Source organism: Pyxicephalus adspersus, chromosome 9 (genome assembly GCF_032062135.1).
Source record: "Pyxicephalus adspersus chromosome 9, UCB_Pads_2.0, whole genome shotgun sequence".
Taxonomy (NCBI): Eukaryota; Metazoa; Chordata; class Amphibia; order Anura; family Pyxicephalidae; genus Pyxicephalus; species Pyxicephalus adspersus.
Window position 1 is genome coordinate 55075423 of NC_092866.1, and position 21171 is coordinate 55096593.

The following is a 21171-nucleotide window of genomic DNA, read 5'->3' on the forward strand; positions in this document are numbered from 1 at the left end:
GCTTTACATTGTTTACCTATATTTACCTCGTTGTAAAGCACAATAGGTCTTTTTTTCAGTCAAGCAAATTAATTAAGAGTTCCAGCCCGAGGCTTAACTACACAGCCGCCCCTGCTTACAATGTAGGCGGCCTTCTCAGCCGCCTCTCCCCACCTCACACAACTCCCACCCGCCTCCTCGCCTCTCACGGGCCTAGAACTAGGGTTACCCTAGCAACGAGGTTTCCAGAATCCCGCCCTGTGCGTGACGCAATGCATGCCGGTCACGTCACGCAGTGAGCAGGCGCCGCGGTGTATGCCGGGTACAGAGAGGCGGCCTGCTGACGGATCCCGGGACAGTGATTGAGGGAATCCCTCACCGTGCCAGTCACCGGACAAGGCAACGCGGGGAATACCGGAGCAGGGAGTTCCCCGGTCCGGTCTAAAGACTCCGGCGTCTCCCCCCGGGATCCCCGAACTGATACCGGCCCCGGTCCATGAACCAGCTCTGCCTGATACTGCACCGGCCGGACACCGGGAACACTCAGCAAGGTAACCGGAAACCATCCCCCTTCCTTCATTTGCATGCCAGGACCGTGTGTTAAACCATCACCTTCCCCTCCCCCACTCTTTTACCTTGTGATATCTGTATAATGTTTATTATATTTATATGTTTTTTTTTTGTAAATTTCACCACATCCCCTATAGGTTGTGTTGTAAAGGATCTATTGTCTTAAAGTGTGTGATTATTATCATCATTATTGTTACTAAACAGGATTTATATAGCACCAGCATATTACATAGCATTGTACAATAAATAGGAGTTGCAAATGACAAACGAATACAGACATTGAGACAGGAGGAGGAGGGGACCCTGCCCCGAAGAGCTTACAATCTAGGAGGTGTTTATACACACACTGTCCCCTATAGAAGTCTCCTAGATTGTAAGCTCTTCAGGGCAGTGTCCTCTTCTCCTGTGTCACTGTCTGTCATTGCAACCCCTATTTAATGTACAGCGCTACGTATTATGCTGGTGCTATATAAATCCCATTTTATAATAATAGAAGCCATTCGAGTATATTGTAAAAGTATTATTATTAATAACAATTAACAAGATTTATATAGCACCAACATGTTACGTAGTGCTGTACAATAAATAGGGGTAGCAATGAGAGACGGATACAGACAGTGACACAGGAGGAGGAGAGGACCCTGACCCGAAGAGCTTACAATCTAGGAGGTGTGTATACACACACTGTCCCCTATAGAAGTCTCCTAGATTGTAAGCCCTTTGGGGCAGGGTCCTCTCCTCCTGTGTCACTGTCTGTATCCATCTCTCATTGCAACCCTTATTTATTGTACAGCGCTACGTAATATGTTGGTGCTATATAAATCCAGTTTAATATTAATAGAAACCAAGGGTGTATATTGTATTATTAATAAACAGGATTTATATAGCACCAACATATTATGTAGCGCTGTACAATAAATAGGGGCTGCAAATGACAGTGACACAGGAGGAGGAGAGGACCCTGCCCCGAAAAGCTTATCATAGCACAATCACATTTATTCTAATTGGATTCAAATGTACCGGTAATAAAAAAGGAGTTCTGTGAAAACATTTTTTACTAATCTATATGACGTTTATTATTATAATTATATTCCTGCAGTGTCATTTCTATGTATGATTGTTCTCTCCTCCCCTATGGTGTGTCATTTATATTATATCATGTCTATTATCCTATCCTTCAGCGTGGGTGTGTATGACTACTTTGTGTATTTTGGTATGTTATATTTATTTTTTATGTTAATATTTTTTTGGTTTCCATAGTGTCACTGCTGGGGATAGTAAAGTGTTAATGGACCTTTTTGTAACATGGGAGAATCCTTGCAGTGTTCAAGACAAAATATTTTTTTTTAAGCTGGATGGGAAGAAGCTGTAGGTGGGTGGGCACCCCCTGTATTGTGACCCAACTCTTCACTAACCACCCAAATACAGCCGGGTGGTCACCAAAAAGTGCCCAGCTAAAAGGGGCTTAGGAGAACACTGCCTTGAAATAACGTTCAGGTCTTGGGGAATCTTTGCTATAATTTTTATAGTCACAGCTTGCAGTATATTAGTGTGGTGCTCAGTGGGAAGAATATCACACTTACAGATGGTCAACAAGATCATTGGTGTTGGTAGTAACTGACCTGGGAGCTCTGAATCGCTCAAGGAACTCCTAGCAATCTCTGAAGGAACACTAGAGTTCCACAAAACAATGGTATTGTGTATTATATCATACTATTATTTTGTCCCCCTCCACCTTAGTTTACTGTATTATCCTATTTCCACCTCCATAGTTTCATTTTTGTTTTTTTATTGTATTTTTATATCATTCTATTATCTTTTCCATCTCCCATAGTGTCACTTTTGTGTAATACAGGTAGTCCCCGGGTTACATATGAGATAGGCAGTGTAAGTTTGTTCTTAAGTTGAATTTGTATGTAAGTCGGAACAGGTACATTATTTTAATAAATGCAAATAGGACAGATGTTTGTCTCAACATAGGCAGTTTTAGGCAGTGTGGTGTCAGTTACTGTATAAAATCCCCACTGTGAGTTAATCACAAACATAAAAGCTGTGCTTTGATATGCAAAAAGAAACAACTGCAGAGTTTGTCTTGGTCATTAAAGAGTTACAAGAGGTTGCAGAAGAGCTCAGTCCTTAAGATCACCCACAACCTCAGCTGTTTAGCAAAAGATTTCTTCTGCAAATCATGCAAACTGCCCCTCTCCCTCCAACAAGCCTCTGTCCTGCACACAGCGAGCAGGGAAGCCCCGTTCATATTTAGGAGTCGTCTGTATGTCGGATGTCCTTAACTCGCGTTATATTATTACACAGTGCTCAACCCAAAAACTTTTTTAAGCTGGGTGGGAAGAAATTGTAGGTGGGTGGCAGCCCCTGTATTGTGACCCAACTCATCAGTAACCACTCAAGAACAGCCGGGTGGTTGCTGAAAAGTACCGGGTGGTGCGCCCAGCAAAGAGGGGCTGGGGAGAACACTGATACATCTTTTCTATTATCCTATCTCCTTTGTTGTGTGCATCTGTTGCTTTTATATATGTTATATTGTGTTAAGTTATGACACCTATCTGCTCCCTCCCATCAACCTGTTTTGGTGTGTTCTGTCATCTGTGTTTACTAGTTACTCCCTCTATATTGCATATCTGTCACTGTTCTCTGTTATATTAACATATGTGTATTACCTCATCCATCCCTTCCTGTCTGTCACTACTTTTTAGTATTGTTTATTCTATCCTGCATATATACCCATACTAGCTGTCTGTTTCTTTTTTACATCATACCTTTATTATCTCTCATCACTCACTGTTTTGTATGTAATTACTACATGTCGATATTATGCCTCATGATGAGTATCGTCAATACAATATGTATACTAATGTGTCATAATTGTAATACCCCTGGACTGTTTAACTACAAAGCATGTTGTATAACCTCCATTACATTATTCCTTATCGTGTTTGTCATTTCTGTGCTGATTATGCTATATCTATAATCTGTATAGGACCCATAGTCTGGTATTGGTATGTGTATACATGTATGAAAGTTGTATGTATGCGCTTAGCAAGAAAAAGAGCAAAACGGGCAGCTGTAGGCCAGTTGCTTTCCAGCATCTATGGTCATCTTGAGACTTTGAGTAGTGCAGGAATTTTTACTTTAAAAATGAGCCCTATTATTGCACACTGAATCTCTTTTGCAGAAAGTGAGCTAATAGGCAGAGAAACCTCCTTTTTATTTGTTGCATCTTTATCAGCCGCAAGGATCGGGAGCTTGTAATGTATAGCGTTTTTCATTATTATTTGTTGACAATCTGTGTTTGCTCGGAGAGATTTCCATTCACATCCAGACTTATAAGGTTTACAGGAAGTGATATGTTTCCAAATCAATTAAAATGTGTAACTATTGGAAGGTTTTGCAGTAGCAGTAGAACGTTCGATTTACCTTCACTTTCTTTTCTTTGGTGATCACAACACCTGGAGTAAATGTCTTTACAGAAAAAAAAAGAAAGAGATACAAATCTGACTGGTTGTAATGCCATGCCAGTCTAACACTAAAACCTTTACTTTAATTCTACTATGAGGTCTAATGATCACAGCTGCTGCAAAAAGTTACTTTCTTTAAAAGCAATTGAACAGTCTTTGTTATTTGCTTTAAAGCAGAACAAAACCCTGTTATAATTGCCCGTTCCCATTGTGTCGTGGGGCACTGCTATATTTTTACTTCTTCTATTCCTACATATGATCTTTGGGCATTTTGATTGGCGGGGCCAAGATGACATAACTCCTGGCAAGCACAGGAGAAGCCAGGATTGCTTAGTATGCTGGCAACCAATGCTGAGCTACGCATTGTTGCAGCTCAGCTGTTTTGATTGGCGGGGCCAAGATGACATATCTCCTGGCAAGTGCAGGGGAAGCAGGGAATGCCTGGTATCCTGACAACCAATGCTGAGCTGCATATTGTTGCAGCTCAGCAGTTTTACCAGTTGCCAGGCGTTTTGATTGGCCGGGCCAATTTGATATAACTCCTAGCAAGCGCAGGGAAAGCCTGGTATTCTGGTAACCAATGTTCAGCAGTGCATTGTTGCAGCTCGGTGTTTTTGTTACTTCCCGGAAGCAATCAGGCAGGTAAGAGTATGTATTGCTCAAGGGACATCCTTGTCCCTTTTTGCATTAATCCCCTGCCTGATCCACAATTTTTAAAAATAGAACTTTTATTCATCTTTACCTTTGCTTTTCTTCAATTTCAAAGCGGCGTCCTGCTTTGCTTTGTGGTAATGCTGTGCGTGCTCTGATGTTCTAAAACTGAGACACAGCAAACCAGAGTCATAGAGCATTTTCCACACCAGTCAAAGCCAATACATGCATCATCTGTGTGCAGTGCGGTGCTCTTGCAAGGTCCATTGTGTCTTTCTAGGAGGAAGAGTGCTGCCTAAGAACATTACTATTTAATGTATAGTTCAAATGCATGAACCCTTAGCAATTAGAAACAACATTTCATAAGCTGAAAGTAGATGGCATGGTGAAAGACAAGTAATTTAATAGACTATTTTTTTTTTTGTACATTTATGTTAATGCCGTAGCTTATGTATGTAACTTTGGGCATGCAAAAACACTCCAAAAAAATGACTTATTGGGCTTTGGTTAGCGTTATATAACAGTGTGAGAACCTATAGTTCAGAAATAGAAGATAATCCTTTTGCTGCCATGGCAAACACATTTATTTATTTTTGGCTAATCATCCTGTTAGTATAGTGTGGGTTCACACTATTTTTATCAACATTTCTTGCTGTGAGGGGTGTATCCAGCACAGAGAGCATCTTATATTGCATGATCATGTTTGTTTTCTTGTTATCTTTAATGCTCGGTAAGTTTTAAATCTATTTCGTTAATACATGCATTATTTAGCCGAATAATTGCCGTCTGCTTGTGAATGTGCATGTCATACATCAATCACATGTTGTAGAGTTCATGATGATTAGCAACTTAGCTGTTACTGCATTAGACATGGTAAAGCTAAACACCAACCTTATTTATATTATTACTACACAGTATTAATATAGCGCCATCATATTATGCAGCGCTGTACAAAGTCCATAGTCATGTCACTAGCTGTCCCTCAGGAGCTCACAATCTAATGTCCCTACCATAGTCATATGTCTTTAATATAGTCTAAGGTCAATTTTTTTGGGGGGGAGCCAACTAACCTGACTGCATGTTTTTTTTTTTTTTTTTTTTTTGGGATGTGGGAGGAAACCCACGCAGACACTGGGAGAAACTGCAAACTCCATGCAGATAGTGTCCTGGCTGAGATTCAAACTTGGGACCTAGTGCTTCCAAGGCCAGAGTGCTAACTAGTCCTGCACAGTTTTATAGGCGCTTCTCCAGTACTGAGAAGTTATAATTTTTTTTTTTTTTTTTTTTTTTTTTTTGCATTTTGGTAGGTGCCATAGATAAATGTGTGTAATTCCAGTGAATATTTAGGTCTATCTTGAAGAATAACAAACAGGTTAGAAAACATTGTTTAGTCTATGTTTACCTTCTGTGAAGAAAGTTATTGTTTAGAGACTATCTGGATAGTGCACGTGTAGATTATGAGCAAGGGTTCGAAATTCCATTTACTTTTAATTTAGTGTTCCCATTAGAGGGGTTTTCTCCTTACTTCCTATCCTCATGACACTAAAACAGGAAATCTCTGCTCACTGCTGCACCTTCCAAAACTATCTTTGCATCCGACTCTGTGAGTCTATTGTGAATCTCTTTGGCCACTGGTGAAGTTATGCCTGCGTGTGTACAAAAGTACCTATGCCTCCGGGTTCTAGGTCTGTTCAGCACTTTTCCTTCTGTGCTCAGAAGGTCTATCTCAAATATTGAGGTATACAGTGAGGGAAAGAAGTATTTGATTCCCTTCTGATTTTGTACGTTTGCCCTCTCACAAAGAAATGACCCGTTTATAATTGTAATGGTAGGTTTATTGTAGGTGTGAGAGACAGAATAACAATAAAAGAACCCTCAAAAACCCAGTGCTCAAAAGTCAGAACTTGATGTGCTGAATGAGTGAATTGTTGTAATGAGTGACATAAGGAATTTGATCCCTTCGCAAAAGATGACTTAGTACTTAGTGGCAAACCCCTTGTTGGCAATCGGAGGTCAGGCGTTTCTTGTAGTTGGCTACCAGCTTTGCACACATCTCAGGAGGGATTTTGTCCCATTCCTCTTTGCAGATCCTCTCCAAGTCCGTAAGCTTTTGAGGCTGATGTTTGACAACTCAAACCTTCAGCTCCCTCCACAGATTTTCCATAGGATTAAGGTCTGGAGACTGGCTAGGCCACTCCAGGACCTTCATGTGCTCCTTCTTGAGCTATTCATTTGTTGCCTTAGTCGTGTGTTTTGGGTCATTGTCATGCTGGAATACCAATCCACAACCCGTTTTCAATACCCTGGAGTTGAGTTGATGCCAAAGAGCTCAATTTTGGTCTCATCTGGCCACAACACTTTCACCCAGTTCTCCTCTGAATCATTCAGATGTTCATTGGCGAACCTCTGAATCATTCAGATGTTCATTGGCGAACTGCAGATGGGCCTGTACATGTGCTGTCTTGAGCAGGGGGACCTTGCAGGTTCTGCAGGATTTCAGGCCTTCATGGCGCAATGTGTTACCAATTGTTTTCTTGGTGATTATGGTCCCAGCTGCCCTGAGATCATTGACAAGTTCCCCCTGTGTAGTTCTGGGTGGCTTTCTCACCGTTCTCCTGATCATTGCATTGAGGGAGATTGACATTTATTTTGTGTTTTTTCCATTTGTGATTCGCACCAACTGTTGTCACCTTCTCACCAAGCTGCTTGGCGATAGTCTTGTAGCCCAGTCCAGCCTTGTGTAGGTCTACAATCTTGTCCCTGACATCCTATGACCGCTCTTTGGTTATGGCCATGGTGGCTAGTTTGGAATCTGATTGATTGCTTCTGTGGAGAGCTTGGATTAGGAGCACTCCCTTACGGAGGGTGCTCCTAATCTCAGCTCGTTACCTGCAAACAGTGAAGACACCTAGGAGCCTGAAATCTTGCTGGTTGATAGGGGATCAAATACTTATTTTACTCATTACAATGCACATCAGGCTCTGACTTCTGAGCACTGGGTTTTTAAGGGTTCTTTTGTTGTTATTCCGTCTCTCACAGCTACAATAAACCTACCATTACAAAATTATAGACTGGTCATTTCTTTGTCAGAGGGCAACTTACAAAATCAGCAGGGGATCAAATACTTTTTTCCCTCACTGTATGACAATCTTACCAAGTTGTAAATCTTTTTAGGGGATCACAATACTAGTTTTCTTGCTATTCATGTTATATCAGCTTTAGTGATACAAAAGCAGAATTTGATGTGTTGTGTCTCAATCGTTATAGGACACTGCTGAAGTCATTGGCAATAAAAGAATCAATTTCTCCAAAAGTTACTCTTTGTTTTTTAGAAATGCAAAACAAAGGTTGAAAAATGAACAGTTAATGGAGAATAGCTTTATTATTATATATATAAATATGATCAGGATTTTGTATTCTTTCAAATTCTCTTTTTTTGTGTGTGCATTGTCTTATTCAACTGCACGTCTACCAAACTGGGTCTGAGAACAGGAGACTTTCTCTATTCTCTAATGAATTGAAGCAGCCACACCATGTGCTTTTTTGACTAGGCTGTAGGCCAAAATGAGGAAGCTTTGAAGCATTTCTTTTTAATTCATGGCAAGAGAAAGTTGTCCTTTTTAAATCAGAATATTAAGATTTGTTAACGCAGACATGTACCCTGCTGATTCATGGGATGTGTAAATGGTATTAATAGCTTCACTTTAGAAGTGGTAATTAGTTATATTCACTGAATATAAGTTGTAATATTAAAATGAAATCTTGCTCTAGCACAAGATATGATTTTTTTCCGAATATTTATTAGCAGCCATTGATGCAGGCTTTTGCGTATCAGGCTTTTTTGTGTATCTGTACTTATTATACAATTAATAGCTAAGCTGTTGGCAGTGTGAATGGTATCTTTTAGTCAGCTAGTAAACACCTAATACATTGAAGTGCTGTATTTTAAGAGCTCTCCTAGATTGTAAGCTCTTTGTGGCAGGGTCCTCTATTCCTCCTGTGTCACTCACTCTGTGTCTGTCATTTGCATATGTACAGCGCTGTGTAATATGTTGGTGCTATATATATATAAATCCTGTTTAATAATATAAAGAAAGCTTCTTTTGTTTTGGACTTTAAGCTTGCTCAATTTTTGTATTATATGATGATGTACTGTAAACTAATATGGTCTTTCTTTTTTTTAAAGATGATGTGCGAAGTGATGCCAACCATCAGCGAGGCTGAGATGCCTTCAGGGGGAAACGGAAGCCATGGATCAGGCTCTCCACTACAGACAGACTCTGATTCCCATTTTGAGCAACTAATGGTTTCAATGTTAGAAGAGAGGGATAGGTTATTGGATACACTACGGGAGACCCAGGAAACACTAGGGATAAATCAAGGCAAACTACAGGAAGTGACCCATGAACGGGACTCTTTACAAAGGCAACTCAACACAGCTTTGCCACAGGTATATCTTTCTTTATCTTAACTGCATTTTTTAAGAATGATAATTCAAGGGTTGATTCTCTCTTGTTTTTGATTGCCTTTTAATCACTTGGAAACCATTGATAAGCTGTAAAGAAACACATTCTTTAGCATGGACTTTAGTTTACAGAATCACTGAGAATCTTTACGTTGCCCAGCTGCTTCTTTCAAAAAAGAGTGCAACAAGTCAGTTTTTTGTATGAATATTTGTTGCCATCTGCAGAAGGTTAGACCTAAATTTCAACCAATTGTTATTACTTTGCATATACATTGTTGTTAGATATTTCAGGTAATATGCAAAGGCATAATAAAACTTGGAACACAGTGGGTAAATCACAAATAACACAAAGCAAGTGTAGAGTTGTTGCCTTTATTGGCTGGCAACAGGTTTTCTCTGTGAGTTTCCTGTTGGGTTAGAATTATGGAAGATACCACTATTAAAATGTTTTAAGATGCAAGTTCCATGGCAGTCATCCCCCCACTTTAACTCGGTCGAGGAGCTCAGAGGCTTCCAGAATTTTAGTACTGCCATTTTTGATTCCAAGAGTCACAAAATACCCTTGTAAACCCATTATTTTGGTATGATGGCCATTCTCAGAAGTATGAGCAGTGTGTTTGCCAGTAGTCCGGAAATATTTTGGATACTGTGTTTAAAAAGGTTTAAAGTGAGCGTTTCAAACAGAGAAGTTAATCAGACCTCTTTAATTTTATACCCTGCTTTGGAAATTCAACTCATGGAAGCTCTGGTGCCATCTATTTTATTCTGCCTAGTTTTGCTAAATGAGCTCTATTCTTTAGTGATAAAGGTATTTATTGCTTGTGGCATGTTGCAAAGTTGCACGAATGTAATTGCTTGGGCTATCATTGCTAGCAGACAAAAGGCTCCTATGTGTACAAAAGACCTGGCATTTCTGTTCCTAAAATGTAAGTATCGTGCTTCAAGCACGGGCATCATCATTGCAACGTTTTAGGTCTCCCTACGTTGAACCATGTTCTATAGTTTTCTTTAAGAAGCAGCTAAATTGTTTTCTAGAAGCACAGAATATAACTGGGCATTAAAGTTTTAAGGTAAAAACAACATAGACTGTTAAACCCAGGAAACATCCAATTGCCTAATGGGATCAGGAAGGATTTTTTCCCTTGTTGTAGAAAATTGAACCATGCTTTATAAGGGTTTTTTGCCTTCCTCTGGATCCACATGTATGTAGGGTTTTATCTGGGATATTGTAGGTTGTAGTATGTTTATTTCCCTAGTGGTTGAACTTGATGGACCTACGCCTTTTTTTAACCTGACAATGTAACTATGAAGAAACACTTTGCTGATTCAGCATATAGTCTCCTGAAATCTTAGTGGGATGATCACAAACTTCACCCCTTAAATTAGAGTGGATATTATCTGCTAAAGTTGCTTAACTGTTTGGTGTTGCCCAGTTATTTTAGAGGTTTCAGTGACATTTACACATCTTAAAAACTGGCAAAGTTGCTTCTCTGCATGTGCTTCGTATTTATGACACCTGGGGTGATGTTTTGCTTTTGAGAGATTATGCTAGGCTGCAGATGTAAGCTTTGTTTTATTAATACAGAAGGCTAACAACATTCCATTGGGAATTTGGACAATTACTAGGTGTATTTATGGGAGTAGTAGCCCTTTTTTCCTTGTATTTACTTACTGTAGAGTTGAGTCATTAGTTAGGGCCACTGAGGCTCTTAAACTGTATCATGGGAGAAGGTTGCATGCTTGCCCACTCGTGATATTTTTGGGGTCTTCTCTTGTGGCAAAGCTGGGAATAAACAAGTGAGTAACTAGCTAGAGATAATCATTTACCCTAAATGGCTGATTTGAAAGTCTCTCCTCACCAAAAAAATATGATAAACTAAAATCTACTTCATTACATAAAAGAAAGTTGCATTATGATTTAATAACTTGGCATAATAGGCTGCTTAGAATAGTTTGTTGAATCAAATAACATTCCAAGCTCTGGAAATAAAGGCATCAGATGCTTTAAGTAATTCTATTAAAGCCTTTGGAGGTGATTGCACAGTTCCATCGTGTCATGTAGGCTCTTTATTTCAACAATGTTTGTGTATTTATCTTTCCAAATGTAACGTAAGCTTTGCATTTATAGGAAAGTTAAAGCTGTGAATATTTGTTAGTGGTTTAAAATTGTCTGAAGTCTGTAAGAAAAAATTTAGGAGAAAGATTCAGTGAAGTATGAATAAAGAGACCCTTTCAAGAGATGTGGAAGATTGGAGATGTCTGAAGTAGAAAATAGAGGAACGATGGAGCCCGAGGGCGTACTTTCCAGCTGTATGTCAGGACAATCCGTAGATATGTTCAGTGACAGAAGCACAGAAGCAGCTGAAGGCCTTTTGTCAGATATTCCTTGCTCCTGGGATTACTCCATGCTGTCACTGCATTTTCATCATATTGGCTGCTTCTGCTAAGTGGGATGTGAGGTGTCTGATCACTGCACAGTCATCATCAGATTGTTCAAGAAGCTGAAATGTTGGCCATTTTAGGTCAGATCTGATGGTTTAAAACTGAATCATTTTAAAAATACACGCAATAGTGTATTTTACTCCTTAGATTCTACAAAATGTGGAATGTATGGTATAACATTTAGAGCAAAGCTGCAGCGTTCGGTCTTGCACAGCTGCACAGATTCCTCGCTTGTATTGAAATTGCTTACTCTGATGTTGCTGCACACAGTCATCATCAAAGTGGTAAGAAGGATTCTTGGACAACTGGCAATTTGCAGATTTGATAGCAGGCCACAATAGGCAGTATATGGGCAGCACGGTGGCTCAGAGCGCTTTGCAGCGCTGGGTCCCAGGTTCAAATCTCAGCCAAGACACTATATGCATGGAGTTTGCAGGTTCTCCCTGTGTTTCCGTGGATTTCCTCCAGGTACTCTGGTTTTCATTCCACATTCCAAAAACATGCATTTAGGTTAATTGGCTACCCCCCAAAATTGACCTTAGACTGTATTAAAGTCATATGACTTAGGTAGGGATTTTGAGCTCCTTTGAGGGACAGCTGGTGAATTGGCAATGGACTGCGTAATATGATGGCTCTTTATTAATACTGTGTAATAATAATCAATTAAACTGCTTGCTGCCTCCCCAATTCGTTCTCTATTGCGCTGCATGTAGCTTCTTTCCCGAGGCAGTGGTTCACTGACATTTGGAAAGTAGTGACTGCCCTACAACCTCAAGCCTAATCAGATTGAACCTGCCTCATTTCCTGGCCATCCAGCCATAGTCAAAATGTCACTGGCCCAGCCCTTTCATTTCAATCCATTTTTTTGCGGAAGCTCAGTTTTAAACATAGATGTTACTATGTGCAGCGGAATTCGGTAAAATGCACTGCCGACTACATTGTCTGTTTGTTGTTGGAGCGGATGAAGGGTGTGTGGGTGGTTGCACTGTTCTAACTCGCGTGGGCTTTTTCCTACAGTGGCCACAGACATTCTGCTTTTGTCCTTTATAGGCTGCCAATAGATGATACAGTCATTGATTTACAATGCAACATATACAATGCATTTGATAACAGGGAATCAGAGGTATGAATATATTTTTGCATGGATAGCTACAGTTCAGTTTTGATGTCTACTTTGCATAATTGTACAAGTGACTAATGAATTACAGAACCAAAATTCTTATTGTGCCTTACAAATTACAACTGGTGCCCTAATTCATGAATGCAAGGTCAAGGTCTCTAGATTTCTGAGGTTTTGTATTCACTGGGTACAGGAATACATATACAGTAGAACCTGCCTACAGATACCTGCAACTGTGACTTGTTTAGACACATTTATAACAAATTAATTGTACAATAGAAAAAGTGAAGCAATCACTTTGGCTATTCAGGTAACTAATTAGCTTATCTTTAAACTCTTGGCAAAACTTCAGCAATAAATTTATAAACCTATTTACCAATACCGCCTTTTGTTTATGAACACACTATATGGATCGGTGTTCCACCCAGAAACTTTTTTTAAGCTGGTTGGAAAGAAATAGTAGGCGGGTGGCTCCTCAGTAAGCACCCAAAAACAGACGGTTGGTTGCTGAAAAGTGCCGGGTGGTGCACCCAGCTAAAAGGGGCTGGGGAGAACATTGTTAATGAATAACTATAATATAGAAAGGGATAACACTTTGTTGATATTAAGTAATCTAAATGTAAGTTGGCTTTCATCAAAAAATGCTCATTAGGTAGAATAAACCCCCTTCAAATAACTTGGATTAGGTGAACAAGTTTACCTTGAGTCAAAACAGAATTCTGCTCCTACTTTTTTACAACAGAGATGGTGGGGTTTGTTGCAACATTCAAGAAAATTACAATAACAAATATTTTGGAACTGCCTCTGAGGAAGCTTTTAATTTAGTGATCCCATTAAACAAATGTATATTTCAGGCACAGTTTGGTGGGGTGTAAATTGGACTTTTAGCACCCCGGACCATTACGTGTGAATTTCTATGATAATATATATATATATATATATATATATATATATATTTATTTATAATCTTATATAATATAAAATATAATCTCTTTAGACGAGAAAGGGTTAGGACCACTTTACCACTTTTTTTTTTTTTCATGCTGCCTGTTCACCGTGGGAATTTTGTTTTTTAACTTCATATTCTAATGTCTATTATCATCTAGTACGAAATTGCTCCCTTGCCGGTTTGACTGGGAAAAAGATAGTGAACAATTTTTGCGGCATTTCATGCCAACAAGGGGGCAACTCCCATAGGGGAGGTGGTTGCCTCACCTTGATGATTCAGCCCCTAGAGACATCACCCATCTGACATAGCCCTTAGGCTGATCACACCCAACCCAACATTCACAAAGATGCAACTAATTGGTGCATTGCTTGTGTCTGTCTGGCTAAACTTGTAACAGTAGTATATTTAAGCACTTGTTCTCTTGCTCAAGATTTAATGACCTGGAAAATTTCCAAAGGCAATTTCATTAGATCAGGTGACAGGGATGCACAGTTCAGAGGACGACCATTTGGTTTTTCAAGGAGAAATGTCTTCAATAATATTGTATCCAAGAGTTTGTCAAGTTTGGATGACTGCTTTCATCAGATGCAAGAGGTGCATAGCTAAGAGGAGCCCAATGTTTAGCAAGAGTCACTATACCACTAATGGAGATTAGTGGTATAGTGACTCTTGCTAAACATTGTTCTGCAACAACGGCATTTGTAAAATGTCAATGCAGGGTTGTCAACTCCGAGAAGATATAAGAACCGATCCAGAAGTCTACACAACAATTGATTGGGAGATTGTGTTTCTCTAGGAGGAAGCTTTTACGACTTTAAATGAATCATATAATTCCCATTTACATGGTATATCTCTTGTTATAAAAGTCCGGCAATGGGGTGGAGTGTTCAGGCAGATTAAAGGACCAGTAAACATGAGTTTGTGTAAAAGAATGTTTAATCTGCTATTATCCAGACACTTACTGTAAAACAGTTTTTTTTCAGGCATAATATAAAACTGTGCCCTATATTACCCTCTTTAGAGATGACAGACTTTCTGAGGTATGTCAGTTGCAGCCCTAAAAAGTTGATGCTGATTACCAATTTCCAGCTCTTCCAAGAACACAGGAGTCCCACAGGATCCTCAGGCACTAGAGCCTAAATGGGGAAAAGGCTCCCCATTCATTCACCTCTAGAGCTCTGTGATTGGCTGGGGAAAGTCATGTGCAGCCGTGAAATACATCCTGTCGTGAGATAACCTCTAAAAAAAAAAAAAAGTTAGTTACACAAATTACACACATTCAATAAATTACTTTTAACATTAAAGCCTCTTTTTCTTTTAACATTTTACGCACGAATTTGCAAAAGTCGAATCCCATATTTTTCGGGTCGGCCATACTCGGGTCGATGTAAGGACAACCTGAATTTGAACACCAACACTATTCATTTGTTTCCGCCATGCACAGGAAAGCAAGGATTTCCGGGTTTCCAGGCGTTGCACATGTGCAGATCAACTTCTTGGCCAGATACCCGGCCTGTTTGTGCACCTGCTCATCACTTTAAAATAGGGAGTATGTTTGTAGGCAGTTTGCTTTCATATCAATGTGAATTGAAAAGGTTTGCGGAGTGTAATACCAATACTGTTACCTTAATACGTCTACACAAGGAGCAAACTCTGAACTGGCTGCCTGTTAGAACATTTCCTACGTCTTCACACAATTTTTTTGCATTTTCAAATGTCATCTTTGCAATCGGGGGATTCATTTACTTTGGTGGGCAGTAATTGTGTGTGTTACCCCCACCTTCAGCATCTTTGCTCAGGTAAGGTATGTACAACTAGGAAAGGTGACGAGAAGTATGATTAAACAAATGGCACACACACAAATAAGCAATTTTTAATTGGGAGCCTATTAAGTAGAAACAACCTTGGTGTTTACTGACCGTTTAAATTCCCCTTTTTACATTCAAAGGAAAGCTAACTATAAATCACCACCCACACTGCTGGGGAGACCTTTATAGCCTCCCATTACTAAAAGTAGATACATGCAAATGACTGTAAACACTTTCATGCATAACAATTGCTAGTAAAGTCTTGTTTGTTTGTTCAGTTGTAGGTGTTAGAAAGCTATTACATTGTTCTAATGGAGTTGCCTTAAAAACCTTTTCATGTGTTTAGCACTTGCTAATTGGGCATTGCTAAAAGGATCTGATATTTATAGTAGGAGGAGCAGTAAAATACCTGTGAGACAACCTTACAATCTGCTCTTTTTATTGCCTGTGCTATAGACAGATAATGAGCCTTATCCAGCCTTATCCAAAGAGTTCTCTCCTGCAGGTTATTCAAGTACTGCTACAGTAGTGCCTTTGTCTTGCACTGCAGTAAAGTAAATTCTTTCCTGGCCTGAGTGCCAGAGAGCAGACAAATGTATCTGGCAGAGGTGAATAGACCATGTAGTGATTGTGCAAATGGTAAGAAGTCTGTATGTGTAGCTTACAGCTTGTAATGAGGCCTGAGAGAGTCCCCCACCAATGGAGGGGCTAATCCCATTATTACAGGGCAGTGTTCATACAGCGTGTTGAGCTTTCTGCTGGACAGATGGTCCCAGGTTTGGTTTACAGCCAACGGCCAGTGCAGGAACACATTGCTAGCCTTTTGTGTCCCACTGAGTTATCTAGGCACACATAATGGTCATACAGTACATACTACATGATGCAGGACTGTTCTTTTCAGTATTAAGAGGTGCCATATTATATTTTTAGTGAATGTTGGCACTGTATCAGTCACATTACAGCAAGTAATCTTTAGGACTGCAGTTCTGTGATCCCCATTCCCTATAAGGGAAATTATAAATATGCTTCTGGCTCAGTGCTGAAGGTAAGCAAGCTATCTGTGAGAGACAGCAGCCTAAGGATGTGCACAATCTGTAATGTTTATCCCACTTATGGTCCTCTGCAAAGCAGAGCTGGCAGGCTGGTGTTACACTTAAACAGGATTTTTATAGCGCCAACATATTACGTAGCGCTGTACATTAAATAGGGGTTGCAAATGACAGGCGTATACAGACAGTGACACAGGAGGAGAGGGCTCTGCCCCAAAAAGCTTTATCTATCTATCTATCAATCTAGAAGGTGGAGGAAGTAACACACAATAGGAACACACTTAAAGCTTTCAATACAAAAGACAAACACCATCTAAAATTCTTCAGTCTTCAGCACTGACTTAATTTGTGATAGTTGAATTAGCATATCATAGTTTTTAGGTATAGACCTACATTTTACTAATGCTAGAATGTAGCACTTAGTATGTATCTTTGCAATGCAGGTAGTCCCCAGGTGACATGGGATTGGGACTGTAGGTTTGTTCTTAAGTTAAATTTGTATGCAAGTCGGAACAGGTACATTATTTTAATAAATGCAATTAGGACAATAATATTATTAGGTAGCGTGGTGTCAGTTACTGTATAAAATCCTCACTCTGAGTTAATCACAAACAAAGCAAAAAAAAAAAACTTTATAGAGCCATTCATTAACTTCTGGAGCAAACTGTGCTTTGATATGCAAAAAGAAACAACTGCAGAGTTTGTCTTGGTCATTAAAGAGTTGCAAGAGAACAGCAAAAGATTTCTTCTGCAAGTCATGCGAACCACCCCTTCCCCCCCATCAAGCCTCCATCCTGCACAGGAGCTAGCAGGGAAGCCCCGTTTGTGTCTAGAAGTTGTCCCTATGTTGGATGTCCTTAACTCAGGGACTACCTATACAAATATAAGTTTTGTTTTACATGAAAAGGGATTGCATGTACTAGTGTCTTTGGTGTAATGTTTCTTTATTTTCACTTGTGGTGTTAATTTTTGGGATTATTTTCCTTTAAACGATTAGACATAATGGTTTATTTATCTAAGCCCTTCAAAATGTCTTCCATGGTGTTCTGTTCTTCCCCTCTGCATCATCATATTTCTGTCGGGCATGTGACGCCTGTAGTGTGTTCTTCCTTCCCTTTGCAAATCTGTGCATACACTCCCCTCCGGTGTGTTTTAATAAAACCATGTCACCATGAAAACTTCTAATGCCATCATGGTGTGGTAAGATGAATCACAAAAAGCTTTTGGTAATTAGAAGATGGTCGGATAGAGCGCTGCCCAGAAGTCAATGCTGTCATGCAACTTCCAATTTAGATTGTGTGAAAAAATGTTGAGGATAAAAATTGTGTAAAAAAATGTTGAGGATAAAAATTGTATTCTTTTTTTTTTTTTTTTTTTTGGTCCGATATGTAATATTTCATCACCCTTTTTCAAATCTGCGAGAAAACTTGATGTGTGGTGAATAGTAGATTTTAAGTTTCAAAATAAAACAAACCCTACAGTGAAGAATTGTGCCCACAATTAAATATTATGATAACTGCATATGATCAGTAGGAAAAATATTTTGTGATGGGTTGGAATATTTTATCTCACTCCCTATTCAGTATCACATGATATTCATCCTGACTTTATTCACTTACTACATATTGTGGGTAGTATGTACAACATTGCATTTCATGCAAATTAAAGACCTTTTTAAAGTTTTTTTTTGTTTTTGTTTTTTTTTTCTCTTGTGGATATTTGTCTGACAACTTGGAGACCCTCTAGCGATTGCAGCATTAGCAAAGAAAGGTTTGCATATAGGATAATGGTGTGTACATTTTAGGCCAAGGAAGTTTAGCCGTAAGAAATTAGGGTCATCCTAGGCTGTAAAGCTTTGGCTCCTGAACATTAAGCTCATTCACATTCATTGAGTGATGAGACAAAAAGGTTTTAGACACAGGATAATGGAAAGACTGCGGTTAGCAACTTAAAATCAATTCTTAGATACAATCTTTTCCATTTCATTATTGTAGAGCTGTTCCCTTGAAACCTGTCGTCTGCACTCCATAACTGTATGCACTGTATCAGCTTATTTTTTCCCCCCCAATTTAAAGGCTTAGCTGAACCAAATGTAATTTTTATGAGGTACAAAAAACTTTAATGAAGGAGATATTCTCATTACATAATTCAGCACAAAACAATTTTCTTGTAAAGCTGATTCTTTAGGCATGTGCCATTCATTTAATTTATTATTTTGACCCCCCCCCCCCAAATAGAAAAGTGAAGGGCGATTCAAAGAATATATATATAAAATGAGCTGCTGTTCTTCAAAAATCATTGTAAATCTAAAAAATAAGTTGCTATAGGCTGTAGGGAAAAATCGGGTTGTAGGGAAGAAGGTTCTGTAAGCAGGAAATAGCATGTATGTATATAAGTTAGGGAGAAAGCTAAAGGGTTTCCTTTGTGATCCAATAAAAAAGAATAAATAGGCAAGAGGAGGTAGAGTGGTAAAATTGGCAATACTGCAGGCACCCTTTAGAAAGCTAAGTTTGGAGGTTACCATTTGTTTTTGGAAATACTACAGTTCTGTTTTTTGATAGTAATCCATCTCCTTTAAAAGGGACTGACTTTCACCTAGCATGCCAATCAGGAGTTCAAAATTTACTCCAAATCACTTGGCATCTACCATCCTAAGTCAAAAAACGAAGACAGAAATATCTCTACAACCTTGTTTATCATTGAAAGTTTCAGTTTAAATGGAGACTTTCAGACTTATCAACTTTTGCTTTAAAGTGTACAACTGCCTGGGCTAGGGGCAATAAACGTTTAATTAAAAACATTTAAGGCTGGATTAACTCTTTTTAATGTGGCCTGTTTTTTTTTTATTACCAACATATTATGCAGCGCTGTACAAAGTCCATTGTCATGTCACTAGCTGTCCCTCAAAGGAGAACACAGTCTAATGTCCCTACCATAGTCAAATGTCATTACCACAGTCTAAGGTCAGTTTTTTGGGGGAAGCCAATTAACCTAACTGCATGTTTTTTGGAATGTGGGGGGAAAAAAAACGGAGTACCTGGAGGAAACCCACACAAACACCGGGAGAACCTGCAAACTCCATGCAGATAGTGTCCTGGCCGAGATTCGAACCTAGGACCCAACGCTGTAAAAGTCAAAATGCTAACCACTGAGCCACTGTGCTGCCCTAGTGTGAAGTCTTTCTTTCTCAAAGATCACAAGAGATTCCCAGTGCAATTGGTGGGGGTCACGTGTGGTGTCAGCATGTAATGTCCATTTGTACGTTATTAACTTTAAGTGTAAATAAACAAAATGAATGACCATCAATGCAAAATTGCTCATTGCATTAAAGCCCCTGCACATCTTTGCAATGTATGTACATTAATATATGCAATAAATACGTTAATGCATATTAATATGCTTTGCATTTCCAGCGTGTGTGTATATATTTTTGAATAGGTTTCCCACACAAGTATGTGGATTTAAATCTGGACATTAGGGTCTCTTCATGCTCCTGTGGTATGCTGGCACACGTTTTAATTTTTTATTCCCTGCCTGTAACACAAAAAATGAAGCGTGTACTATTGCTGGCAGCAACACACATCCATCAACAAGGTGGCCGTCCAGCCCGTTGGTTGTTTTCAGGGTTGTATTTGGTTGGTTGTACCAAGCTGACCACTACTACTATATTAAAGTCATGGTGGGTTGCCAAGATTCTGCTGTAAGAGTAAAAAGAATAGTTAAAGAAAACCTAAAATTTTAGGGAAAATTAAATTAAGGGAGATGTATGTTACAGCTAATTCTCTTGCAGTTTTTTTCATTCCACATCTCATCAGCAGTACTGTAATGTAAATGCAGATTAGTATGACCCAAACTGTTGAGAGAACTGCAGTGACACATTCACATGCCTTTTGCTAAATGGGCATAAGTCTCTTTATTTTTTTTTTGTAATTATTATTATTCCTAATATTAAATCTGTATGGTACGTTATACACCCTGACTTTGCCTTTTCTCCTATGGAAGAGGAAAGATGGCAGTCTCCCCGTTGTGGGAATAACTTTGTCTCTTTAGGCACTGCATTGTATATGTATATATGTGTGTATGTATGTGTTTTTGTTCGGTTTGGCATTTACTGCTTGAAATGGGTTAGCAGATCAGCTCTAAAACCCAAGAAATGCTTATTTTTAGTTCTAAAAAACTCAGTAGTAAACAGACGGTAATCCAATCTGTTGTGTTGCTTTTGTCCCTAGCATTGTTTGCCAGTAAGTAAAACCTAAATAAATGACATTAAATCTGCTGAAAGGCAGCATCTGGCTGTTGTGGAAAGGATCACCTCAACTGACCCATATAGAATAGTCAGTGGGTCACATAAGGCGAAGACCACCCTCCACTGGATAATATTGGTGGCAGACTGCTGCTCTTAGGTCTCAATGCTCTCTGCAAAACAGATTCCTTAGAAATAAATAACAAAGGAAACCGTGCAGGATGATGTCTGTTGTTTCCACTGTTCAGTTCCTCCCTCCCTATTTGACTGTATATGTTAAAAAGGAAATGTTAAAAATATGTAGCTCTTGCACAAAACTGGAATAAGCTGCTCATACTTTATTAGGAACAGATCTGTAAATGGCTTTCTTGCTTGGAATTTGGATGCATATTTCTGGCAATACTCGATTGCTATTTTCT

The 21171-nt window shown here is 39.1% G+C and overlaps 1 protein-coding gene across 1 annotated transcript in view; it reads left to right on the forward strand.

Annotated features, from left to right (window-relative positions):
- Positions 1-268: 268 nt before the first annotated feature.
- Positions 269-21171, forward strand: part of PPFIA1 (PTPRF interacting protein alpha 1) — a 68119-nt gene continuing 47216 nt past the window's right edge. Inside the window, exons 1-2 of the mRNA XM_072422086.1 lie at positions 269-530; positions 8863-9126. Coding sequence (XP_072278187.1) covers positions 8863-9126 — 264 coding nt within the window. The 5' untranslated portion in view covers positions 269-530. The remainder of the gene's footprint in view (positions 531-8862; positions 9127-21171) is intronic.